A 20425-nucleotide genomic window follows, 5' to 3' on the forward strand; every position below is an offset into this window, starting at 1 on the left:
CCCAACAGAGATATGGAATCACAGATCACAGATCCCTACGTGTGTGTGTGTGTGTGTGTGTGTGTGTGTGTGTGCGTGTTCATAATAATTGTGCTCATCCTCGGCTAAATCAAGACAATAGCACTATTTACAGTATTGCAAGATTTTCACTTGTTTCTGATATCAATACAAAGCAAAGAATATCTATACAACACACCTTGCCTATAACAAAGTTATGTATAAATGTCATTTAAAATTTAATCGACCATGAGAAAACAATCAGACAAATCCAGAACATGGGACATTTCTATAGCCAAATGATCTGACTTCTTCAAAAAGTTAATCTCATGAAGAAAAAAAAGGGAGAAGACTTCTAGATTAAGAGATTAAAGAGACGTAACAACAAAAACAATGTATGAAGCCTGATTGGATCTTGGTTTAGGAAGAAAAACAGCTGTAAACACTGTAGGGACAACTGGGAAAATATGAATATGGACTGAGTGTTAGGTGATATGGAATCTAACGGATTGCTAATTTTTCCTACATATGATGATGCCATGGTTTTGTAAGAGATTGCTTTATTTTTTATAGGCATGCTGAAGAATTTAGGAGTGTAGTAATGTGATGTCTGAAACACTTTCAAATGGATTAACTTACTTCCATCTAATTTGACTTAACACTTCTAACATAAATGTTTCTCTTAGCAACACAAATGGGAATGATCTGGAAGAGGTTAGATAATTGACAAGATGGAGAAATACTTTTCTGGGATAAATACAAATCTTTTGACTTAGTGACTTTTAAAACTAAATAATTAAATAAATGACATGGATGTCCTCTTCCTGAGTTTTTCAGGTACAGAATATGCTGTAATATACGTGGTAACACTACCAGTTTCTAAAATGAGTAAACATCTTTGGAGTGAATTAGAGTTCTACTCAAAACATCCCTAAGGGGATTTTTTGCTCATTAATTTAGATACTGCAGATACAAATAACAGTATTTTTAAGGAAACCATTCTTTCGAAAAAAATTTAAAAAATTTTAATTCCAGTGTAATTAACAGATGGTATTATATTAGTTTCAGGCATACAATACAGTGGTCCAACAATTCTATGCATCACTCAGTGCTCATTATGACAAGTGCACTCCTTGATCCCCATCACCAGTTTCACCCATTCCCCCACTCATTTCCCCTTTGGTAACCATCAGTTTGTTTTCTATAGTTAAGAGTCTGGTTTTTTGTCTTTTTTTTCATTTGTTCATTTGTTTTGCTTCTTAAATTCCACCTGTGACTGAAATCATATGGTATTTGTCTTTCTTTGACTGACTTATTTCACTTAGCATTATACCCTCTAGATCCATGTTGTTGAAAATGGCAAGATTCCATTCTTTTTTATGGCTGAGTAATATTCATATGTGTGTATATGCGTGTGTGTGTGTGTGTGTGTGTGTGTGTGTCTGTGTATATATCACATCTTCTTTACGCATTCATCTATTGATGGACACTTGGATTGCTTCCATAACTGGCTATTGCAAATAATGCTGCAATATAATAGGGGTGCATATATCTTTTCAAATTAATGTTTTCATGTTCTTTGAGTAAATACCTAGTAGTGGAATTACTGGATCATATGATAATTCTATTTTTAATTTTTTGAGGAAACTATACTGTGGAAATCATTCATATCTATAAATTCTGGAGAGAAAAGAGTTTATTATTTTTATTATTTTACTTCAATGCTAGAAGACATTGTTTTCCTTTTCAATTCAAGCATGATACATATCTAAGAATACAAGTGTATTTTAATATTGTTTTACTCTAGAACCATTAAAATATACCAATCCATTTCCACCTAGGCACAGAGGATAAATCAGGTCCAAGTGAAATTCTAGAATTACTCCAGGAAAGTCATCCCCAACTGGGATGCCAAGTGGGGCTTAAGGTTCATGACAGATCTGGAGTTTCCAAAAATCCTAAGGGTAAACAAAATTCAGGCTTTGGAGTCAGCCAGGCGTGTGATTAATCATAGTTTGGATATATTATAGTTAGGTGAATTTGGGCAGGTAACAATTTTTTAAAACAACTTTGTTGAAATTATAAAATATATTTTACATATCTCAAATGCACAGTGTGATGATTTTTAGTAAATGTATATAGTTGTGCAATCATCACCAAAATCTAGTTTTAGAACATTTTCATTTCCCTATAAAGTTCTCTCATGCCTATTCTCAGCTAAACCTAGATCCCAGCCCCAGCCATCACTGATCCACTTCCTTTATCTACAAGTTTGCTTTTTCTAGAAATTTAATATAAATGGAATTATACAATATGTAGTTTTTTGCATCTGGCATAATGTTTGTTAGGGTCATCCATGTTTATAGTATGTATTGTTTTCTTTTTATTGCTCGATACTATTGTATTGTATGCGTATACCACATAGTTTACTCACTCACAAATTGATGGACATTAGAATTGTTTAACATTTTGCCTGTTATAAGTAATGCTGCTATGAACATTTGTGTACGAGTCTGTGGAAATAGGTTTTCATTTCTCTTGGGCATATACTTAGGAGTGGAATCGCTGGGCATGCTAATTTTATATTTAAATTTTTTCAAAAACTACCAAATTGTTTTCCAAAGTGGCTGCACCATTGTACCTTGCCACCAGCAATGGAGGGCTCCAGTTTCTCCACATCCAACATGTGTTATTTTCTGTCTTTTTGATCACAGATATTCTAGTGTGGGTATGATACGGTATCTCATTATAGTTTGGTGTTTTTTTTTTTTTAATTTTTTTTTTCAACGTTTATTTATTTTTGGGACAGAGAGAGACAGAGCATGAACGGGCGAGAGAGAGAGGGAGACACAGAATCGGAAACAGGCTCCAGGCTCTGAGCCATCAGCCCAGAGCCCGACGCGGGGCTCGAACTCACGGACCGCGAGATCGTGACCTGGCTGAAGTCGGACGCTTAACCGACTGCGCCACCCAGGCGCCCCTAGTTTGGTTTTTTTTTTACACTTGCATATTTTCCTCACTGTAATGCCTCCAACTACCACGTTCCCCTCAGTATTGGTGGGTCCTCCCATAGTATTCTGGGAGTGAGCAGAGATAGCAAGAGGAGTGGAGGTAGAGGAGGCAGGGAAGAGTAAGAGAGACGGGAAGGACACTGTGGAGTGACTGCTGGCCCACCAGGCAGCTGGCTGGGCCCCCAAACCTGACCTCAGCATGGGAATATCATACTGGCAACAGTAAGCGGTGTTCCTTTTTCTCGGCAGCCTTCTGGGCATTGGTCTGCGCAGGTGCCCCTCCACGTTGCGCACCTCCATCTTGTCATCCTGTTGAGATCAGGATCGCAGATTCCGACTCCTTGTACGTGCGACTCAGCCCTCCTGCAGTGGACCTTGCTCTCCTCCCTTGAGTCCTGATTGGCTCCCCTTTCTTCTAGTTTAGCTTTCGTCCTCCCCTTTCTCCTGAAGTTGTTCACTATCCAAAACATCAAAGCATTGACGAGGAAGGGGATGATCAGCATGATGATGGCCAGTTTCAGGTCTGAGTTTTCAGGGGACTCAATAGGGCCACCTTTTCCCACTGATGTGTGAGGAGGAGGATGAAGACAACAGACTTTTAAAAAGTCTTGATCATGGTGTTAAAAAGCACACTGCCTTAGGCTCTGCACTGCAGAAGGTCTCCACGTTCATCAGAACGGGGACTCTCACTGCTGCCACTCTATCAAGACGCAGCGGACTTGCACGCCCACGTAGGTGAGCAGCATGCCCACAGTTGTGTCCCAAGAGGAAGCTGAAGTGAACAAGGATCATCTTCAATGAGACCTGCTAGGTTTGCAAAGTGGATGGACAGCATAATTATGGCTTGTTTGGGAGTATCTAAAAACCGTATCTTCTTTCATGCTTTGGTTCTTTGGTTTGAGCTTTGATGTGCTGAAGGCCACTGCCCAGAGCAGCCCTGCAGGAAGATGCTGAAACTGCGCAGGAGTGCAAGGCTTTCGCCTAGCAGCTCCCACCAACCAGCAGGGCCGCCTGCCCTGCAGTCCCAGCTGTTCCTGGGGAGGCCCTGCATTGACTACCTGGCAGAGGGGCACCAAAGCCAGCCCACCTGTGGCCTTGCTGCCTGCAGGCCACCACTCTCATTAGGGTTTTCATTTGTGTTTCCTCAAGGATTAATGATGTTGGGCATCTTTCCATGTGCTTGTTAGCCATTCATAAAACTTCTTGGGTGAAATGTCTATTCAAATCTTTCACCCACTTTAAAATTAGATAATATGTCTTACTATTGTTGTTCTTAATGTATTCTGGATATAAGTCCTTTGTTGGATATATGCTTTGCAAATATTTTCTCCTAGTCTGTGGCTTCTTTTTTTCTTTTCTTTTTCTTAATACATCAATAAAAAGTTTTAAATTTCTGATAAGTCCAGTTTATCATTTTTTTTTTTTTATGAATCATGATTTTGGTGTTGTAGCCAAGCAATCTTTGCTCACCTCAACATCAAAAGATTTTTCCTGTCCTTTCTTCCAGAATGTATAGAGTTTTAGCTCTTCTAAATTTAAATCTATGATCCATTTGAATTAACTTTTGTGTATAGTGTGAAATAAGGGTCAAAAATCTTCTTTTATCCTCCACATACAAGAATATCCAATTGTCCCAGCACTATTTGTTAAAAAAAAAAAAAAAGATTACCCTTTGCCATTGAATTGTTTTAGCACGCTCGTTGGAAATCAATTGGCCATAAATGTAAGAGTTTATTTCTGGGCTATTCTGTACCATTGATCTGTACGTCCATCCTTGTGCCAATACCACATTGTCTTAATTACCATAGCTTTATAACAAGTTTTGACATCAGTGGAAGTCTAACAAGTTTTGACATCAGTGGAAGTCTGCCACTTTTGCTTTTCTTTTTCTTTTTAATTTTTTTTTCAATGTTTATTTATTTGGGACAGAGAGACACAGAGCATGAACGGGGGAGGGGCAGAGAGAGAGGGAGACACAGAATCGGAAACAGGCTCCAGGCTCTGAGCCATCAGCCCAGAGCCTGACGCGGGGCTCGAACTCACGGACCGCGAGATCGTGACCTGGCTGAAGTCGGACGCTTAACCAACTGCGCCACCCAGGCGCCCCTGCTTTTCTTTTTCAAAATCGTTTTGGCTATTCTGATTCTTGCATTTCTGTATACATTTTAGGATCAAACTTGTCAATTTCTAAAATGAAAGAAAGTCTGTTGGGATTTTGATAGAGATTACATTCGAATTTATAGATTAATTTGGAGAGAACTGTCATCTTAACAATGGATGTTCAACCCACGAACATGGTATATTTACTTACCTAGATCTTCTTTGATTTCTCTCAACAATGTTTCAGTGTTCAGTGTATAGGCCTTGCATTTAATTTATTTGGAGTTTTCTGATGTTCGTGGAAATGGAATTGTTTTCTTAATTTCATTTTCAGATTGTTCACTAATGACATATGAAAATATATTGATTTCTGTTATGTAAGCTTCTATCCTACCACCTTGCTAACCTTAATTTTTTAAAGCCCCCATTTCTCATGTGTAAAATAGGGATATTTACCTAGTAAGATTTTTGTGTGGAATAATGTATGTAAAATCGCCACAGAAGGCTAGAAATGAAGTCTCCCTCCCCTCCCCCCACCAAAATAATTGCCTTAAAATGTATGATCACATTATTTTGAGGAAAGTGAAATGACCAGGTTGTGCCTGGTGTAGAAGGCAGGAGCCAGTTACCAATAGTACTGAATCTGAATTTGCGTAATCAAGGGGTTTGCTGCATTTTCATTAGTGTAGTGAATAGATATTTGTTGATACTTTCTATCATCTGCATGTATTGTTTCTATAATTGTAAGAAAACAAAAATTATAATTTCTTTAAAAGTAAAAAATAAAAGTATGAAATTTAATTTCATAGAGAGGAAAATTAAAAGGACACAGAAATGTTTGAGTTCAATTTGCCCAGACCAAATAAATATACTTCCAGGAGGAAAATGGCACAGTGTTAGGCACTGGGGCCACAAAAGGAAGATGTGTAGTTTGTGAACGAATGCACGGTTTAGCAGGCTGAGGTACCTTAACCACTACTGAAGCAGGTGCGGGGAAGACATATTTCCGAGGACTCCTGTCCGTTCTAATTTCTCAAACTTCCAACAATTATGGCAGATTTTAATCTATTTTATATGCTGAGGTTCCATGTAAGATTAAATTAGAATAAAGTCGCCTATGCCTTTATGACAGTGTAGAAACCACTGGTCTAAGAACAGAACAAAGTGAAAATTGAGAGGCAGCCTAGTATTATAATACTGGACTGAAGGGATCATGATCCAGGTTTTATTCTAGTCCCTGTACATGTACAGCCATATGAAAGGCACAATTCTAGTTCTCACCTCTCAAAAATGATGGCATTTTTTCTAGATAAATTTTAATATCACTCATCCAATATTTGTTGAGTGTGATAAGGACAAAAATATTATTCACATACCCACGGTAAACTAATAGTGAAGAAAGAGAGTAAAGAGCATCTTGAGGGTTATCCAGCAAAGTCTTCATAGATGTGACAACTGGGTTTAGAGCATGAGCAGAAGTCTCCTGATTGACGAAAAAGGTAAAGGCATTATAAATAGAAAGAACTATATATTTAAAGGTATTTAATGTATTTAATTAATAACAAATAGTCACCACTGAATGGATACTTTATGCATTTTATCCTCACAACCACCCATGGAAGTAGAGGTTAGTATTCCTATGCATAAGCAAGGAGATGTCCAAAATCACAAAATTCTTGAGTGGCAGGGCCATATCTGAAACTCGGGTTGTCTGATTTCAAAGCCGAGACTCTGGGTTCAAAAAGTACATACACTGAAGAAGAGTGAAGCAATGTGCTGTTGGAAGGGAGGTGGTGAGCGAGGACGCTGAAAAGGTAGGCACCCACTCCTGCTCGCTTGACTATGAGCAAATTGGGTAAAAAGGGGTTGGGCTGGAATTGGGAGACATCGAATATAAACGCATGATTTCATGTGTGTATCCATCCCCGCTCTGCTCATTAAAAAGGCCTAAAAGCTATGATACACCAAGCCATGTTCATTGGTCGTCAGCGGGGAAGTCCAGGTTTACCTCCCATGCCCTCCGCCCTCCCGGCTATCTCTCCTCGCTACATTCCACTGCCATCTCGCAACAGATCCAGGGTCTTTCTCCTGCCTGCACCTTTTGCAGACCGGTAAGCGACCCCCTCAACTCCTGCAACGCCTTTGGCCGACGCATCCGCCAGATCTGCCGCCATTACGGCCGGGAGAAGATCCAGGAACTAAAAGCGGTGAGGAAGAACCTGGGTGGGCGGTAACCCGTACGCCTGAGCTGGAACAGAAGCTGAAGCCAGAGTTGTAGGCGGGGCCTCAGTTGCAGACTCCATCTCTTATTGGAGCGTACTGCTGCCAGTCTCGGCCCCCTCCCTCCCACCTCCACCGCTTCCGTGCAGGCTGTGTCTTAAATGGCGGGTGGGGCCGGGTAGTGACTTCCGGTTGGGGGAAGAAAGTTGGGCTGAAGGAGGGGCTGTGAAAGAGGAGGAGGAAGAGGAAAGGGCCGGGCAGCTGGGGCTGTAGGTCGTTCGGCGGCGGCGGCTCTCTTCCGGGCGGACGATGGACAGCCAGGGCAGGAAGGTGGTGGTGTGCGACAACGGCACCGGGGTAAGAGCCCGGCGGAGAAGCCGTGGCCAACAGGCCTGGGCGGGGATGTGCTAGTGGCGCGCCGGCCCTCGGCGCCCAGGGTTGCACCCCTGGGCCCTCCGGCCGCCGGGGCCAGGGGCGCGGGGCAGCTCTTCCGGCCTCTGCGGGAGTGGGGAGCTAGCGGACAGAGTCCAGCCCTGGTGTCCCCGAGCCTGCCACCCCTGCGGCTCGGGGTCAGGGCGGCGGGCGAGGCCGACGCTGGACGGGGGATCCAGTCTGCTGCCCGGCAGGGGCCGGCTCCGCGCCCGAGCGGGGACAGTTTGGCTAAAGGACTGGAGGGGTAAAAAGGCTGGGTAGGTTTGTTCGTTGAGGGTTCCATTCCCCAGGGTCGCTGGTTGTGTCGAAAGGAGAAAGAACCAAGAGGCCTTCCTCTTCCTGTATAGTGGAAGATACCGAACGGGAGGCAGGAAACGGGTTTAAAGAAAAAAAAAAAAGGGGGAAGTGCTGTCATGCAATGAGCCGCAGCCCTTTCGCAGTTTTTGAGGGGCGGGGGGGGGGGGGAGTTTAGCAGAGCATCATTTACTTTTTGCTCTGCATACCGGGAATTTGGCCCCGGTGCAGCCCCACAGAGACAGTATGTTCCATTGATATTGGGAGATCTAGGACCTTTCAAGGCCCAAGTGTTAATTTTGGACCTTAGAGGAAGTTGATTAGTTTTGGTATTCCCCCCGCCTTCATTTTTTTCCTTAGGTGCAGAACACAGATCATATTAGATGTTAGATTAGATTCTAAAAGGGAAGTGATTATAAAAATCTGGCTAAAACACTGATTTAGAATTCACTTGAAAGTTGTTACTTTCAACCCCCCACCCAAAAGAAAACTTACTTAGGGCAGCACATTAGAAGACAGAAATGTTACTTATTCGGGATGAGATCGATAGTGATCATTTCCCCCTACATTACCGTGATTTCTAACCATTTTGGAGTTGCAGTATTTTGTAACTTTCCTCCTCTTTTCCATGAATGTGACATGTGAATTTAAAAAATAGGCTTCCACTTACGGAATGAGTAAATCACAGGGATGACAGGTGCTGCATAGGGATTATAGTCATTGGTATTGTGATAGCATTATATGGTGATAGATGGTAGCTACACTTGTGAGTGTAGCATAACATACAGAGTTGTCAAATCACTATGTGTACCCTGAAAAAAAAAAGAGTTTACTTGAAATTATTTTAGAAACTGGATTGTTGAGAGGAAAAAGGGAGCTGATATTTACTGACGTAACACTGCCCGTACTGTGCTACAGACTTTTACAAGCAATAATTATACTAGTTTTATATGAACTAAGTTGAAAACACGAGAGTAAGAAGAGGTCTTATATGAGACATCCATACAAAATGGCATGCTTAAAAAAAAGATCCACTGCTATGGAAACATGTCTAAGACTTACTGGTTAAGTTTTTAAAAAGTTTTAGAATGATCCCGTTTGTGTGAGTGTTCTTTATTAAATACGTTTATGTAAGACCACAAACTTGTACATGAACGTTTTAGAGGGAAAGGTATGTTCGTAGTAGTTACCTGTGAGACTGGGGATAAGTGTGTATTACTTTTACAGTTGAAGGTGCTTTTAAAACATATAGTAACCTGATTCCCCCTGTAGCCTCAAATTGACCTCTAACTAAATTTAAAGCTTCAAAGATTGAATTTAAAATATTTTGTTTTGTAAATACGCCTGATATTCTCTTTAGAAATCATGGGGCGCCTGGGTGGCTCAGTCAGTTGAGCATCCGACTTCGGCTCAGGTCATGATCTCACAGTCCCTGGGTTCGAGCCCCGCGTCAGGCTCTGTGCTGACAGCTTGGAGCCTGGCGACTGCTTCAGATTCTGCGTCTCCTTCTCTTTCTGCCCCTCCCTTGGTTGTGCTCTGTCTCCATCTCTCAAAAATGAATAAACATTAAAAAAAATTTTTTTAGAAATCAGAGACAGTTGTATTTCAGTGGATTCCTCCTCTTTGAAGGGTAACCAACCCTGTGTTTTGTAGTGTATGAGTTTTTTGATATTCAATTAGAATAGAAATGTTAGCCATGAATTCATTTATGTTACTATTTTATTGGTTTACCTTTGATAGAAAGCTGATTGTATGTTATTGATTAGTCTTATGGCTAATCCATAATTTAAGAATCTTGTGCCTTAAAACAAAAGATCAATTACTATGACATAAAGGAAAAATGTAGTTAATTTGAACAAAAATTTATGTACTGGTGTTATATTTCTAGTTATTTTAATTTTTTTCCAGATTTTCTATAGACATGATTGTCTTCAAGTGAAGAAACAGTTCTGGTGTGATATGTAGCTAGGAATGCTGTGATATTTCTGAAAATTTAGAGGATCCTAAATTTTTTTTTTAATGTTTATTTATTTTTGAAGGAGAAGAGAGACCGAGCATGAGCTGGGGAAGGGCAGAGAGAGAGGGAGACAGAGAATCCGAAGCAGGCTCCCAGCTGTCAGCATAGAGCCCGACATGGGGCTCAAACTCACGGACTGTGAGATCATGACCTGAGCTGGAGTTGGACGCTTAACCGACTGAGCCATCCAGGCGCCCCATAGAGGATTCTAAATATAGAAATTCTAGATTTCTTACTGCTTATACTTGATAGTCATCTTGATTTTGTTTAGGTACCTGAAGCTATAGTGAGTTATCTACAATTAAATATTACAGAAGATATTCATATGTGAGTAGTTGTTTTCCGAAAGCAACTTGCCTCTTATACATTTTAGGTTTTAAACTTAGGCTATTTGAGAAGTTGATGATTTTTTTTAACCCGTCAGGCCCTAATTTGAATCCTCTAAGAGTGGGTGAGTTCTTATGATCACGTGCCAGATTTGGTCCTGCCTTTCTTCCTCACTAGCTCCCAACTATACCAGGGTCTCCCTCATTAGGGTAGCCCAGAGGAGGAAAACTCATCTGATTCCAATAATTTATGCATTCCATCTTCATAACCATTCAAACCTAACACAGAGTTAGCTCCCTCTAAATAGAGCTACTGAAAATGGCCAGATAGGTGAAAGTCTGGAGATCTGCTTAGGTTTAGCTGTCTTTCAAGAGTTGGCCCAGATCCCTGATGTGTATTGTTACCAAAGTTGGGTGATTTTATCAGCACTGAGATAGCTCACTGACCAGGAAGACTTCTGTGGCTACTGTGTGACTGGTACAATTTTTAGGGTCTAGTGATGCTAAGTAGCTTATAGTGCTAGAATAATTATACTTTCATTTATAATTCTCAGCTTTGTTGTTGTTTATGACCTGCTTCATCAGATTTATGCTAATTTATATGTTGAACTTAGGAGTACTTGAAGTGTAAACAAACCAAAAACAAATTTGGCTTCGCTCTGCAAAATGCTTTGGAATAGAATAAGTATTTTGGTGGTTTACGATCAGAATAGTCACTAGGTAATTAAATTAATGATTATGTCAACACCATCAAACTAAATTAATAAAGGAAAAATACAAATTAAATAAGCCCAAGTGAGGCTTTGTAAATCCTAGTTTATTATTTGAGGGGGATAAAGGTACTTTTAGAGCAAATGTAGATGGATTTTTTTGTTTTAATTTTTGCTTGAAAGAACATTATACTGTTCATGTTCTTACCATTTGATGACTCAGTGGCAAGTAAGGGAGCCAGTTCAAACCACAGTGCTATGAAGAGGAAACTATATATGGTAAAATCTATTTCTTAAACACACAATGAGAGAACTAAGTGCAAGTCTTAAAATGATTAGAGTAGGGGAGGTACTTCAAGAATTGAAAGGATACTAATTGAGTAGTTTAGAAAAGACTATTTTCTTTGCATTTTATTACATGAATTAGATTTTTTTTTTTTTTAAGTACTGACTTTTTGGAAGAAGGGGAATGCTGGATTGTCTGTTCACTTTATGTTATTAAGAAATAGGTTATTTTAATTAAATTCTTGTTATCATAGCTATTAATGCTTTCACATTTGAAATAATGCAAAAGAGTGCAGCTATTGTCGTTTTGACTAAGTATCTAATACCCTGTAGGAGTGCTCTCGCTGGATTGCTATGGCAGCATCTGTTTCCAATAAGCTACTGCTTAAGCTGAATAAGTAATTTCATTAATAAGTGATTGATATCTTTGAATTAAAGCCAAATTTCCTTTTGTTTTGTAAAGCACAAATAAGTAGGTTTACAATTGGTTTTATAGTTTCAGAGGGTCTCAAATTTCAGGGAGGTCTTATGTTAGTCACTTGGCAACTATTTTATCCCTTAAAATATGCTCAAAAAAGAATTTTAAGATATAAACCACCCATCTGAACATTTATAATCAGTAAACATTGACTATTGTGATTATTTATGGATTTGCCATGTTGCATGTTCCTGAGTATGCGTAGCTCAGAATGAGGGGGGAGGCATGTCAACCTTCACAGCCTCCCCCCTGCACCAGGACTTGATTTATTTCCTATGCCAGGCTCATCCTCCCACCTCCAGTTTTTAATGATTTCTCTCTTAAATCATTTGTTTATGTTTAATATGCTGAAGATGACCCTTACAAATTTGTTGATTCTTTTTTCAGTCATTCTACAATTTCTTTAAAAACATAGATAAGTGAGCATTTTCAGCTACGTGAATGGACAGTTTTGGCCCATGCAGTGTCCTTATCTGTTCATTACTTTGAGGTAAACATAAGAATTTAATATCTGCATAGTATTTACTTTCTATATGTGGAATATAAGGTAAATTATGACCAGTGCTGATACTGGGCTGATGCTCATGACAAATTTTATTTATATAGAAATTTGGGTATGGTTGGAATAATAATGACAAGAGATTCTCTGTCCTTCCCTATCATTTCAGTTCATATCAAGTGAGCTGAATTTTGACTTAAGGACAAAAGAGTTTAGGATTTAGAAGAGTGTGAGAGGTTTTATTTTTTTCCTCTTAATGTGAATGTACTTGAAAATATGAGATATTATTCATTTCCTCTGTGGCAGTTGTCTTTCCAACTCCTGGGTCTCACTGATAAATATTTGAAAAGACAGCTTGTAAAAATGGATTAGCACTACTGAATTCCATTTAACACTCCTTTAGGGTAAGAATATATTGTAGTTCTTCACTGTCAACCACTGTTCAAGTGGAGAAGTAGGTATGAGCAAACAAGTAATCTGTTCCTTATGCCATCATATTGTACTACTGCCTTGAAAGATAATCCAATAAGTAGTTTTAGAAATGGGTATCTGTAACTGAAAAATTCCCCAGCCTTGGTGGCTCAGAGGTAAGCTGACCAGGACTAGGTTTTGTGGGTTTGGAAGAAAATGTATATGAACAGTATGTTTTACGTAGATTCTAGAATGTAAATATGAACTGAGAGAGTAGGAATTCAGGTGGTATTTCAGACAGATTTTTTTCATAGCATTAATCTGCATAAGTCATGACTTTAACATATTTTAAAAGCTCTATTTATAAAAGTCTTACAATTCATTTGAAATTCTGGATGGCAGAATGTTCTTGGCTATTTATAATTAAATGTGGTTCATCAAAATTTCCACCAAGGTTGTTGTAGAGATCTTTGAAATAAGAAAATTCTGTATTTTGGGGAGTTAGTCAAAAGTCGGTAAGTTTAAGATTGTTGCTAACTTTTACCACCATCAAATAAAACTGTTCCTTGTAGATAGTAGCTTTCTTCAAGGGGTAGGTTAAAAGTTTCTGTCAGCCTTTTTGTTATTGCTGTCATGTGTCACATTCGGATATTGTTTTTCTCCTTAATTCTCGGAGAATGTATGGTGCCTGGAGCCATGAACAATGCACTTTTTCTCAGTATGAAACATATGCTCTGTATTAAAATAATCACACGGGGCACCTGGGTGGCTTAGTCAGCTAGGCATCCGACTCTTGATTTTGGTTCAGGTTATGATCTCATGGTTCATGCGATTGAGCCCTGCTTTGGGCTCTGTGCATGGAGCCTGCTTGGGATTCTGTCTCTCTCTACCTCTACCCCTCCCCTGCTTGCTCTCTCTCAAAATAAATAAATAAGCATTTAAAAAAAAATAATCGCAGTATCATACTCGCAAAACAACAGCAAAACTTCTAGTTTTTATTGATCAATTAAATAGTATGCACTTAACTATATGCCAGACACTGTCCTAGGCACTTGGGATTCATCAATAGACACAAACATCCTTGCACACTGAATAGAGACTTGTTAAGGAAGAGAGTAGAGACTATGATTACATATCCTGTTCTGTAGCTTCCTCCTCTTGCCCTGAAGTTTTAATTGCATTTTCCTTGCAATGACTGCTCTTAAAAGTAAGACTAAACAGACTATATTATTGGTATAAGAATTAAAAACCCTTGGTTTGGGGCACCTGGGTGGCTCAGTCAGTTGAGCGTCTGACTCTGGATTTCGTCTCAGGTCATGATCCCAGGGTCGTGGGATTGAGCTCCGCAGCAGGCTCCTCTCTCTCTCTCTCTCTCTCTCTCTCTCTCTCTTTCTCTCTCTCTCTCTCTCCTCCTCTGCCCCTCTCCTTGCTTGCACTCACTCTCTCTGAAATAAAAAACAAAACAACAAAAAACCTTGTTTCTATTTTCAGTTTTACTGTAGTTGTTAAATTTCCTAGTGTATCAGTTTCTTAAAACATTGTCAGAGTCAATGTTATGCCCTCATTGAAGGAGTACACTGTCTGAATATAAAATTATGTTACCTGGTATTACTAACCATCTAAATATGAAAATATAAATGGTAAAAAAAAAATGCCTAATAGGGGCAGCTGGGTGGCCCAGTCGGTTAAGCGTCCGACTTCAGCTCAGGTCATGATCTCACAGTCCGTGAGTTCAAGCCCCGTGTCAGGCTCTGTGCTGACAGCTCAGAGCCTGGATCCTGTTTCGGATTCTGTCTCCCTCTCTCTCTGCCCCTCCCCTGCTTGTGCTCTGTCTCAAAAATAAATAAAGACATTTTAAAAAATGCCTAATAAATGTTTGTGTTAACGTGATGCTAGTCCAGATGCCATTTCCTCCCCCCGCTATTTTGATAAATTTTGCTTAAGGGAATTGCCAGAGATGAATGAAAGCCTGCTTTAGAATTGAAGCTTTAGGGGTCACCTTGGTGGCTAGTCAGTTAAGCATCTGACTCTTGATTTCAGCTCAGGTCCTTGTCTTGTGGTTTGTGAGATTGAGCCCTGAACTGGGCTTTGTGCTGACAGTTATGGCTGGCTTAGGATTCTCTCTCTCCTTCTCTCTCTGTCTCCTCCCCCCCTCACATTCTCTCTCTCTCAAAAAAAAAAAAAAAAGAATTGAAGCTTTAGTTCTGTTCAGTTTCTAACGTTTCTCTTTTAAAAAATTCTTAGCATTTGTTGAGTGAATCTGTCCATTTCCCACTTGTGTGACCACTGTGTGCTGAGGTCTCTTTGAGTCATTGGGCTCCACCATGAACTGCTCAGGTTAAGCTCCCTGCTTTCCTGAGACTTTCTCTGTACTGGGAGATTTAAGCACTAATTAAGCAGTTAACTGGCAAGTAAACATGAACTCTGGAAGTAGTCACTGCCATAAAGGAAATAAAAGGAGGATGATAGGTTGGGTGACTACTTTGGATAATTTGAAAGCACCAAAAGTTTAAAATATTGCATAAATGTAAAGTGGTATTTTTCAAATGCTTTTTTATTTTTATTCTTTATTTTAAAAAAATTTTTTAATGTTTTGTTTATTTTTGAGAGAGTGTGGGGGAGGGGCAGAGAGAAGAAGGAGACACAGAATCTGAAGCAGACTCTGGGCTCTAAGCCATCAGCACAGAACCCAGATGCGGGGCTCGAACCCACAAACTGTGAGATCATGACCTTGAGCCAAAGTTGGATGCTTAAGTGACTAAGCCATCCAGGAGCCCCTCAGATGCTGTTTTTAAATGGACATAGTAAATACCTCGACACTAACCCACTTTTACTGTTCTCTTCCAGTTTGTGAAGTGTGGATATGCAGGCTCTAACTTTCCAGAACACATCTTCCCAGCTTTGGTTGGAAGACCTATTATCAGATCAACCACCAAAGTGGGAAACATTGAAATCAAGGTAATATTTGATTTATTGATAAATGAGGATCAAAACTTGTGAGGGGTTCTTTGAATTAAGTAGTTTTAAGATATGATGCCATGAAAAGCAAAGAGGGAGGACTGAATTACTTGTATTTTTAATTTATATCAACACTTGAAGAAAGGCACAAAAACTGAAATTAATTTCATCTGACTTTAAGTATGACTGATGCCATTACTCTCTGAATGGAGTAAACTCTTAATAAGATTTCTATATTGATGTGAATATTATATTAGTGACTCAAAGTTCTGTTACGTATAATGTTTAAAAGAAATCAGCCTGATATTTTTATGTCTTTCAATTCCATATATTTTTCATTATATGTTAGTGTCTATTTGGGACCTAAGACTTTTATGTTCTCATGGCCTGATCTTCCTACTTTTGAATATAGCTAGTCAGGAAAACATAGGATATCAATTTTATTGGTTTCTTTTTTCACTAATATAATAACTGACTTCCATAGTGTGCAGGAGGAAGCCCCGCAAGTCTTTATTTGGCCTTGCATTATTTATCTTCCCATGAGGAGAGAGGAGGGAAAGTTGTCATTGCCTACTCACTGTACTTAACATGAGAGACTGGACATTAAGGATGATAAGACTTTTCTCTGTATTCAAGGGATTGGAAATCAAGTGGGAGTTACGATATTTAAAAAAAAAAAGAAAAGAAATAGAACAATCAAAAGGTAGTTGGTCACCAATTGACTTAAATTCTTCAGGTGGCCTAAGGGATCTGATTATAAACAATGCAGTCGAATTTAGGGGCCTGTTTACTGAGTGAATTGTGAACAAGGTAGCATTGTTGGTCCTATCTGGACAGTCTGGCAAAACTTCAGTTAGATTATGAGTCATTTGAAATAGGAATTAGGATGTACCTCTTTGGGACATTTGTTTGAGATATCTAGGAAGGTGATAATAGCTAGTAGAGATTAGCTACTTGGTAGCTCTCTGCCCTTGTTACTAAAGAATTGAGTTACACAGTGAATAAAAATACAACTGAAACAGGTTCTATGTTAAATTCTTAAAGACTTAAAATAATGAATGATTCTGGCCCCTGTTTTGTTATTTTTGGAACATTCAACATGATAATGGTTTTTTTCAAGGTCTTTTGGGAAATTTAGGGGATACCTTATTCTCTTTTTGTGAGTGCCTTTCATTCTGATTGCATTTAATCTTAAATGAACGAGTTAAAATTTAACTGATAATAGTGATAAGGACAAACTTCTTTTAATGAAGTTGGAAGTCACACTTTTTATTCAGTTATCAGGCTTTTAAAGAATGTCTTTTTTATATACTTTATGGATAATAACATTTTTGAGGTGTAAAGATACGTCATGTATAACCATTTTTATTCTCTAACATGGCAGAAATAATTACATATCTTTTCACTCCCACTTTCTTGCTTTTTAAGGCCAAGTGATAGAAATGAAACTAGCCCATATTCTACGACATTTTTGCTGAGGAATTCCCCAGTAGCATTTGCTTGTATGGTTTGTCATTCTGTGTTCTGTTGGCTCAGTTCTGTTCAATCTGCTCAGTCTTTTAAGTCTCTCAAGTTAATTTGTTCTTCCAGTAGAAAATAGTAAAAGAAATCTGTGTCAAATTTAACCGGACTACTAGCACTTGGTAAAAGCAGTCTAAACTCACCCTCTACCTACTCAGCTAGACCTTTTCTGTTATCATTTATTTTCCTTATTTAAGATTCTTAAATTCAGTAAAGAATTAAAGAAACTTGACTTTTTGGAATTCCTGTGCCTAGTGGATTGACTTATACTTTTTGTGTTTTGTTAGCTAAAATGTGGTGATAGACTAAAAACTGGAAACTTAAATTGTTTAATGAGTTAATTTTCATTCAGGAGTAATAACTGTCCATGTTACTTTGGCCCTAATTATTAACTCCGTAAAATATAGTACTGCATCTGACCTCTACCTAATTTGTCTCTATTGCTTGTTATGTTTAAAAATTTCAGTGAGGATTTTATTTAGGCCTTTTCTGACTCTTACTTCTACCTTCTCTTTCTTCACCTTTCTTGACCTGTTGAAGTAGAATAACAAAAAGATGGTAAGTGAGGTTACACACATGCTCTCTGTTTGTTTTCCACTTTTGCTTGATGGGACAGTAGTTGTTGTTTTGTGTCCCTGTAGTATTGGGGAGGGGGGTGATTCCATATTTTAATTTTAAGTACTTTGATTTTTAACCTTTTTCATTGCTTCAACTGGGTAGCAACTAATTAAGTCCTGTACTTTCCTGATTGCATACAATGGACCAAACCAGAACTAATTACTAACATAGTTTTGAATTGTTTTCCTTGTGTTTCTTGTAGATGAATGTTATAATTAAAATGGAATGTGGTGTGCATAATATTAGAAACCAAGTAGCTTTATTTAGGATATGTATGATCCAGAGAATTGGGATGAAGTTGTTACATTTGGATAAATCTATTTTATTGATCAATGTTAAATTGAACATTGCCTATCATAGTCTGTATATTTTTGCATTCCAGTTTGGTAGCACATATAGCATAGTATTTAATAAACTGGGCAAAATTTTAATAAGCAAATGAACTATAGATAGTAGAAGGGGAGGAAAAGAGATTGACTTGTTTCCTATACCATTTTTATTGATGAGCAGATTTTACAACATTACCTGAGAATAAATAAGAAAAATGTGAAAGTCTTGTAAGACTTTTCCATAAACAACAGATCTTCCCCCTAAATAAATACCATTGTGTGGCTCCTTTTTCTTTTGAACTCAAGATGGGCACATCGCAGACAATTCACTCTTTTAATATATATTTTTTGTGATAGTCCTGAAGTGCTTCAGTAGTAGGTATTTTCAGGTTTGTCTGTTTTTGATACTATTTGTGAGCAGCTTTGACAGAGACTTTGGTTCTAAAGTGTGTTCGCTGTTTTCCAATTTGAGGTGACATTGTTCAAAATAATTCTTGGCAAATAGAAGCTACACTGCCTGCTTTTCATAAAATATAAATGCCTTTGAAACAGCATCTCTGACAGTTACTGTGATTTCTTATTCTTTCAGGTAGTAGGTGATAGTTTAGGCTTGAAGTCCAGTGATGAGATGGGTGGTAAAAATCTAAGGTTCTGAGGTATGAGGGCAAGTTACAAAGCTCTTGGCACTTGTAGTTTTTGGAAGTTGAAATGTTCTAGGGATGATTATATGTTTTAGGATATTTTTAATTAAAATTTTTAGATAGAGATGAATTTTAAATTAGGTGTTTGAACTACTCACAAATATGTGTACTAATTTAATCGGTTAACACCTGTTTTCCATTTTAACTGTCCCTCCTCTTTGTTCAGAGGGATGGTAAAATATTCAATGCCAGATGTTTCTTTCAGTTAATTCTTTATAGTATGTATGTTCTAGAAGTAGATAGATGAGGCTTTTATTTTGAGTTGGTGTTGGGTCAGACATATGTAAGTCCCTATTCCTGCATGGGAAAAAAAGTAAATATTCTGATGAAATCAGATCAGACTTATTCTAAATTTGTTGAACTATAATTGTTAATGTATAATGATTATATAAGCCATCTAATTAATTAATTAATTTTGTGCAACACGTAGAAAGATACATTCTAGAGGAAAGTAAGAAAATTGTGTATTATATTTGTTAATGGTCAATAGTAATGTATGTTCTTGTAGGTATAGATTTCCCCCTTAACATTTTATTAACAAGTATTTAGAATGTATAGCAAAGTTGAAAGAATTTATAGTGAAACCCATATACCCATCACCTAGATTCTGACATTAATATTTACTCTACTGACCTATCACATATTTATTCATCTCTCCATCAGTCTATCTCATTTTTTGATGTATTTCAAAGTATCCATGTACTTCTCCCTAAATAATTCAACATATGTGTGTCATTGACTAGAATTCACAGATACAGATTTTTAGTTTTGGGTTTTCCTATCAGATGATTTTAAACAGTTAATATTTAAGTTACGGTAAATTTGAGTTATGGTAAATTAACTTTATAAGAAATTAGTTGCAACAGAGAAGTTTTAGTGAACATTTCTAGCATCTGCTTTAACTTTGTTTTTCCTTTTTGTTGTTGCTTTCAGTGGATTTTCAAGAAATCTTTTTTCGAGACCTCACCTGTTTTTAATTATTATTTTCAAAAGTTTTAAACTCCTATATATTTAAACTTCATTTTGAGACATTTTATGTTAATTTTAATGTTTTTTTTCATTTCTTCATGTTTTAAACTTAAGGTATTGTAGCAAATAGTAGCTATTTCTGATTTTTGTTTTTTGTTGAATTCAGTATATGTAGAAATCAGGATTATTTAATATCTTGACTAGCTGATTTCTAAAATAAGCTTAAATTCTAGGACATCATTAGCTCTATTATACATACAAAATTTGACTTTTCAAATGTGGGTCATCTTAAGTGCATCTTAAGTGTGCTCTCATTGGAGACAAGACTTGTGAGTACTCCACTTCATGTGTGATCGCATAGTTTTCCAGTATTATACTTTAAGATTGAAAATGTTGCTCATGAGATGATTTTTAAAAATTGTTTCCCTGTGTCTTAATTTTTTTGTAGCTCTACAAATTTTCATTGATCTTGGTGAGGCATGTATAGAAACTCAAGTTCAATTCTAACTTAGGTATATGCAGGTAGAAATTTGTGAAATTTGCAAGTTA

General features: G+C 37.9%; 1 protein-coding gene and 1 pseudogene across 1 annotated transcript in view; one reads left to right on the forward strand and one right to left on the reverse strand.

The window, feature by feature from the left end:
• Positions 1–3216: 3216 nt before the first annotated feature.
• On the reverse strand, positions 3217–4059 carry LOC124503921 (store-operated calcium entry regulator STIMATE-like; annotated as a pseudogene).
• A 3459-nt stretch (positions 4060–7518) lies between these two features.
• ACTR2 (actin related protein 2) overlaps positions 7519–20425 on the forward strand; it is a 38040-nt gene continuing 25133 nt past the window's right edge. The window contains exons 1-2 of the mRNA XM_047069900.1: positions 7519–7685; positions 15628–15738. Coding sequence (XP_046925856.1) covers positions 7638–7685; positions 15628–15738 — 159 coding nt within the window. The 5' untranslated portion in view covers positions 7519–7637. The remainder of the gene's footprint in view (positions 7686–15627; positions 15739–20425) is intronic.

Source organism: Lynx rufus, unplaced genomic scaffold (assembly GCF_022079265.1).
Source record: "Lynx rufus isolate CCGP_SWC_20201006 ecotype Redwood Valley unplaced genomic scaffold, mLynRuf1.p SCAF_8, whole genome shotgun sequence".
NCBI classification, from domain to species: domain Eukaryota; kingdom Metazoa; phylum Chordata; class Mammalia; order Carnivora; family Felidae; genus Lynx; species Lynx rufus.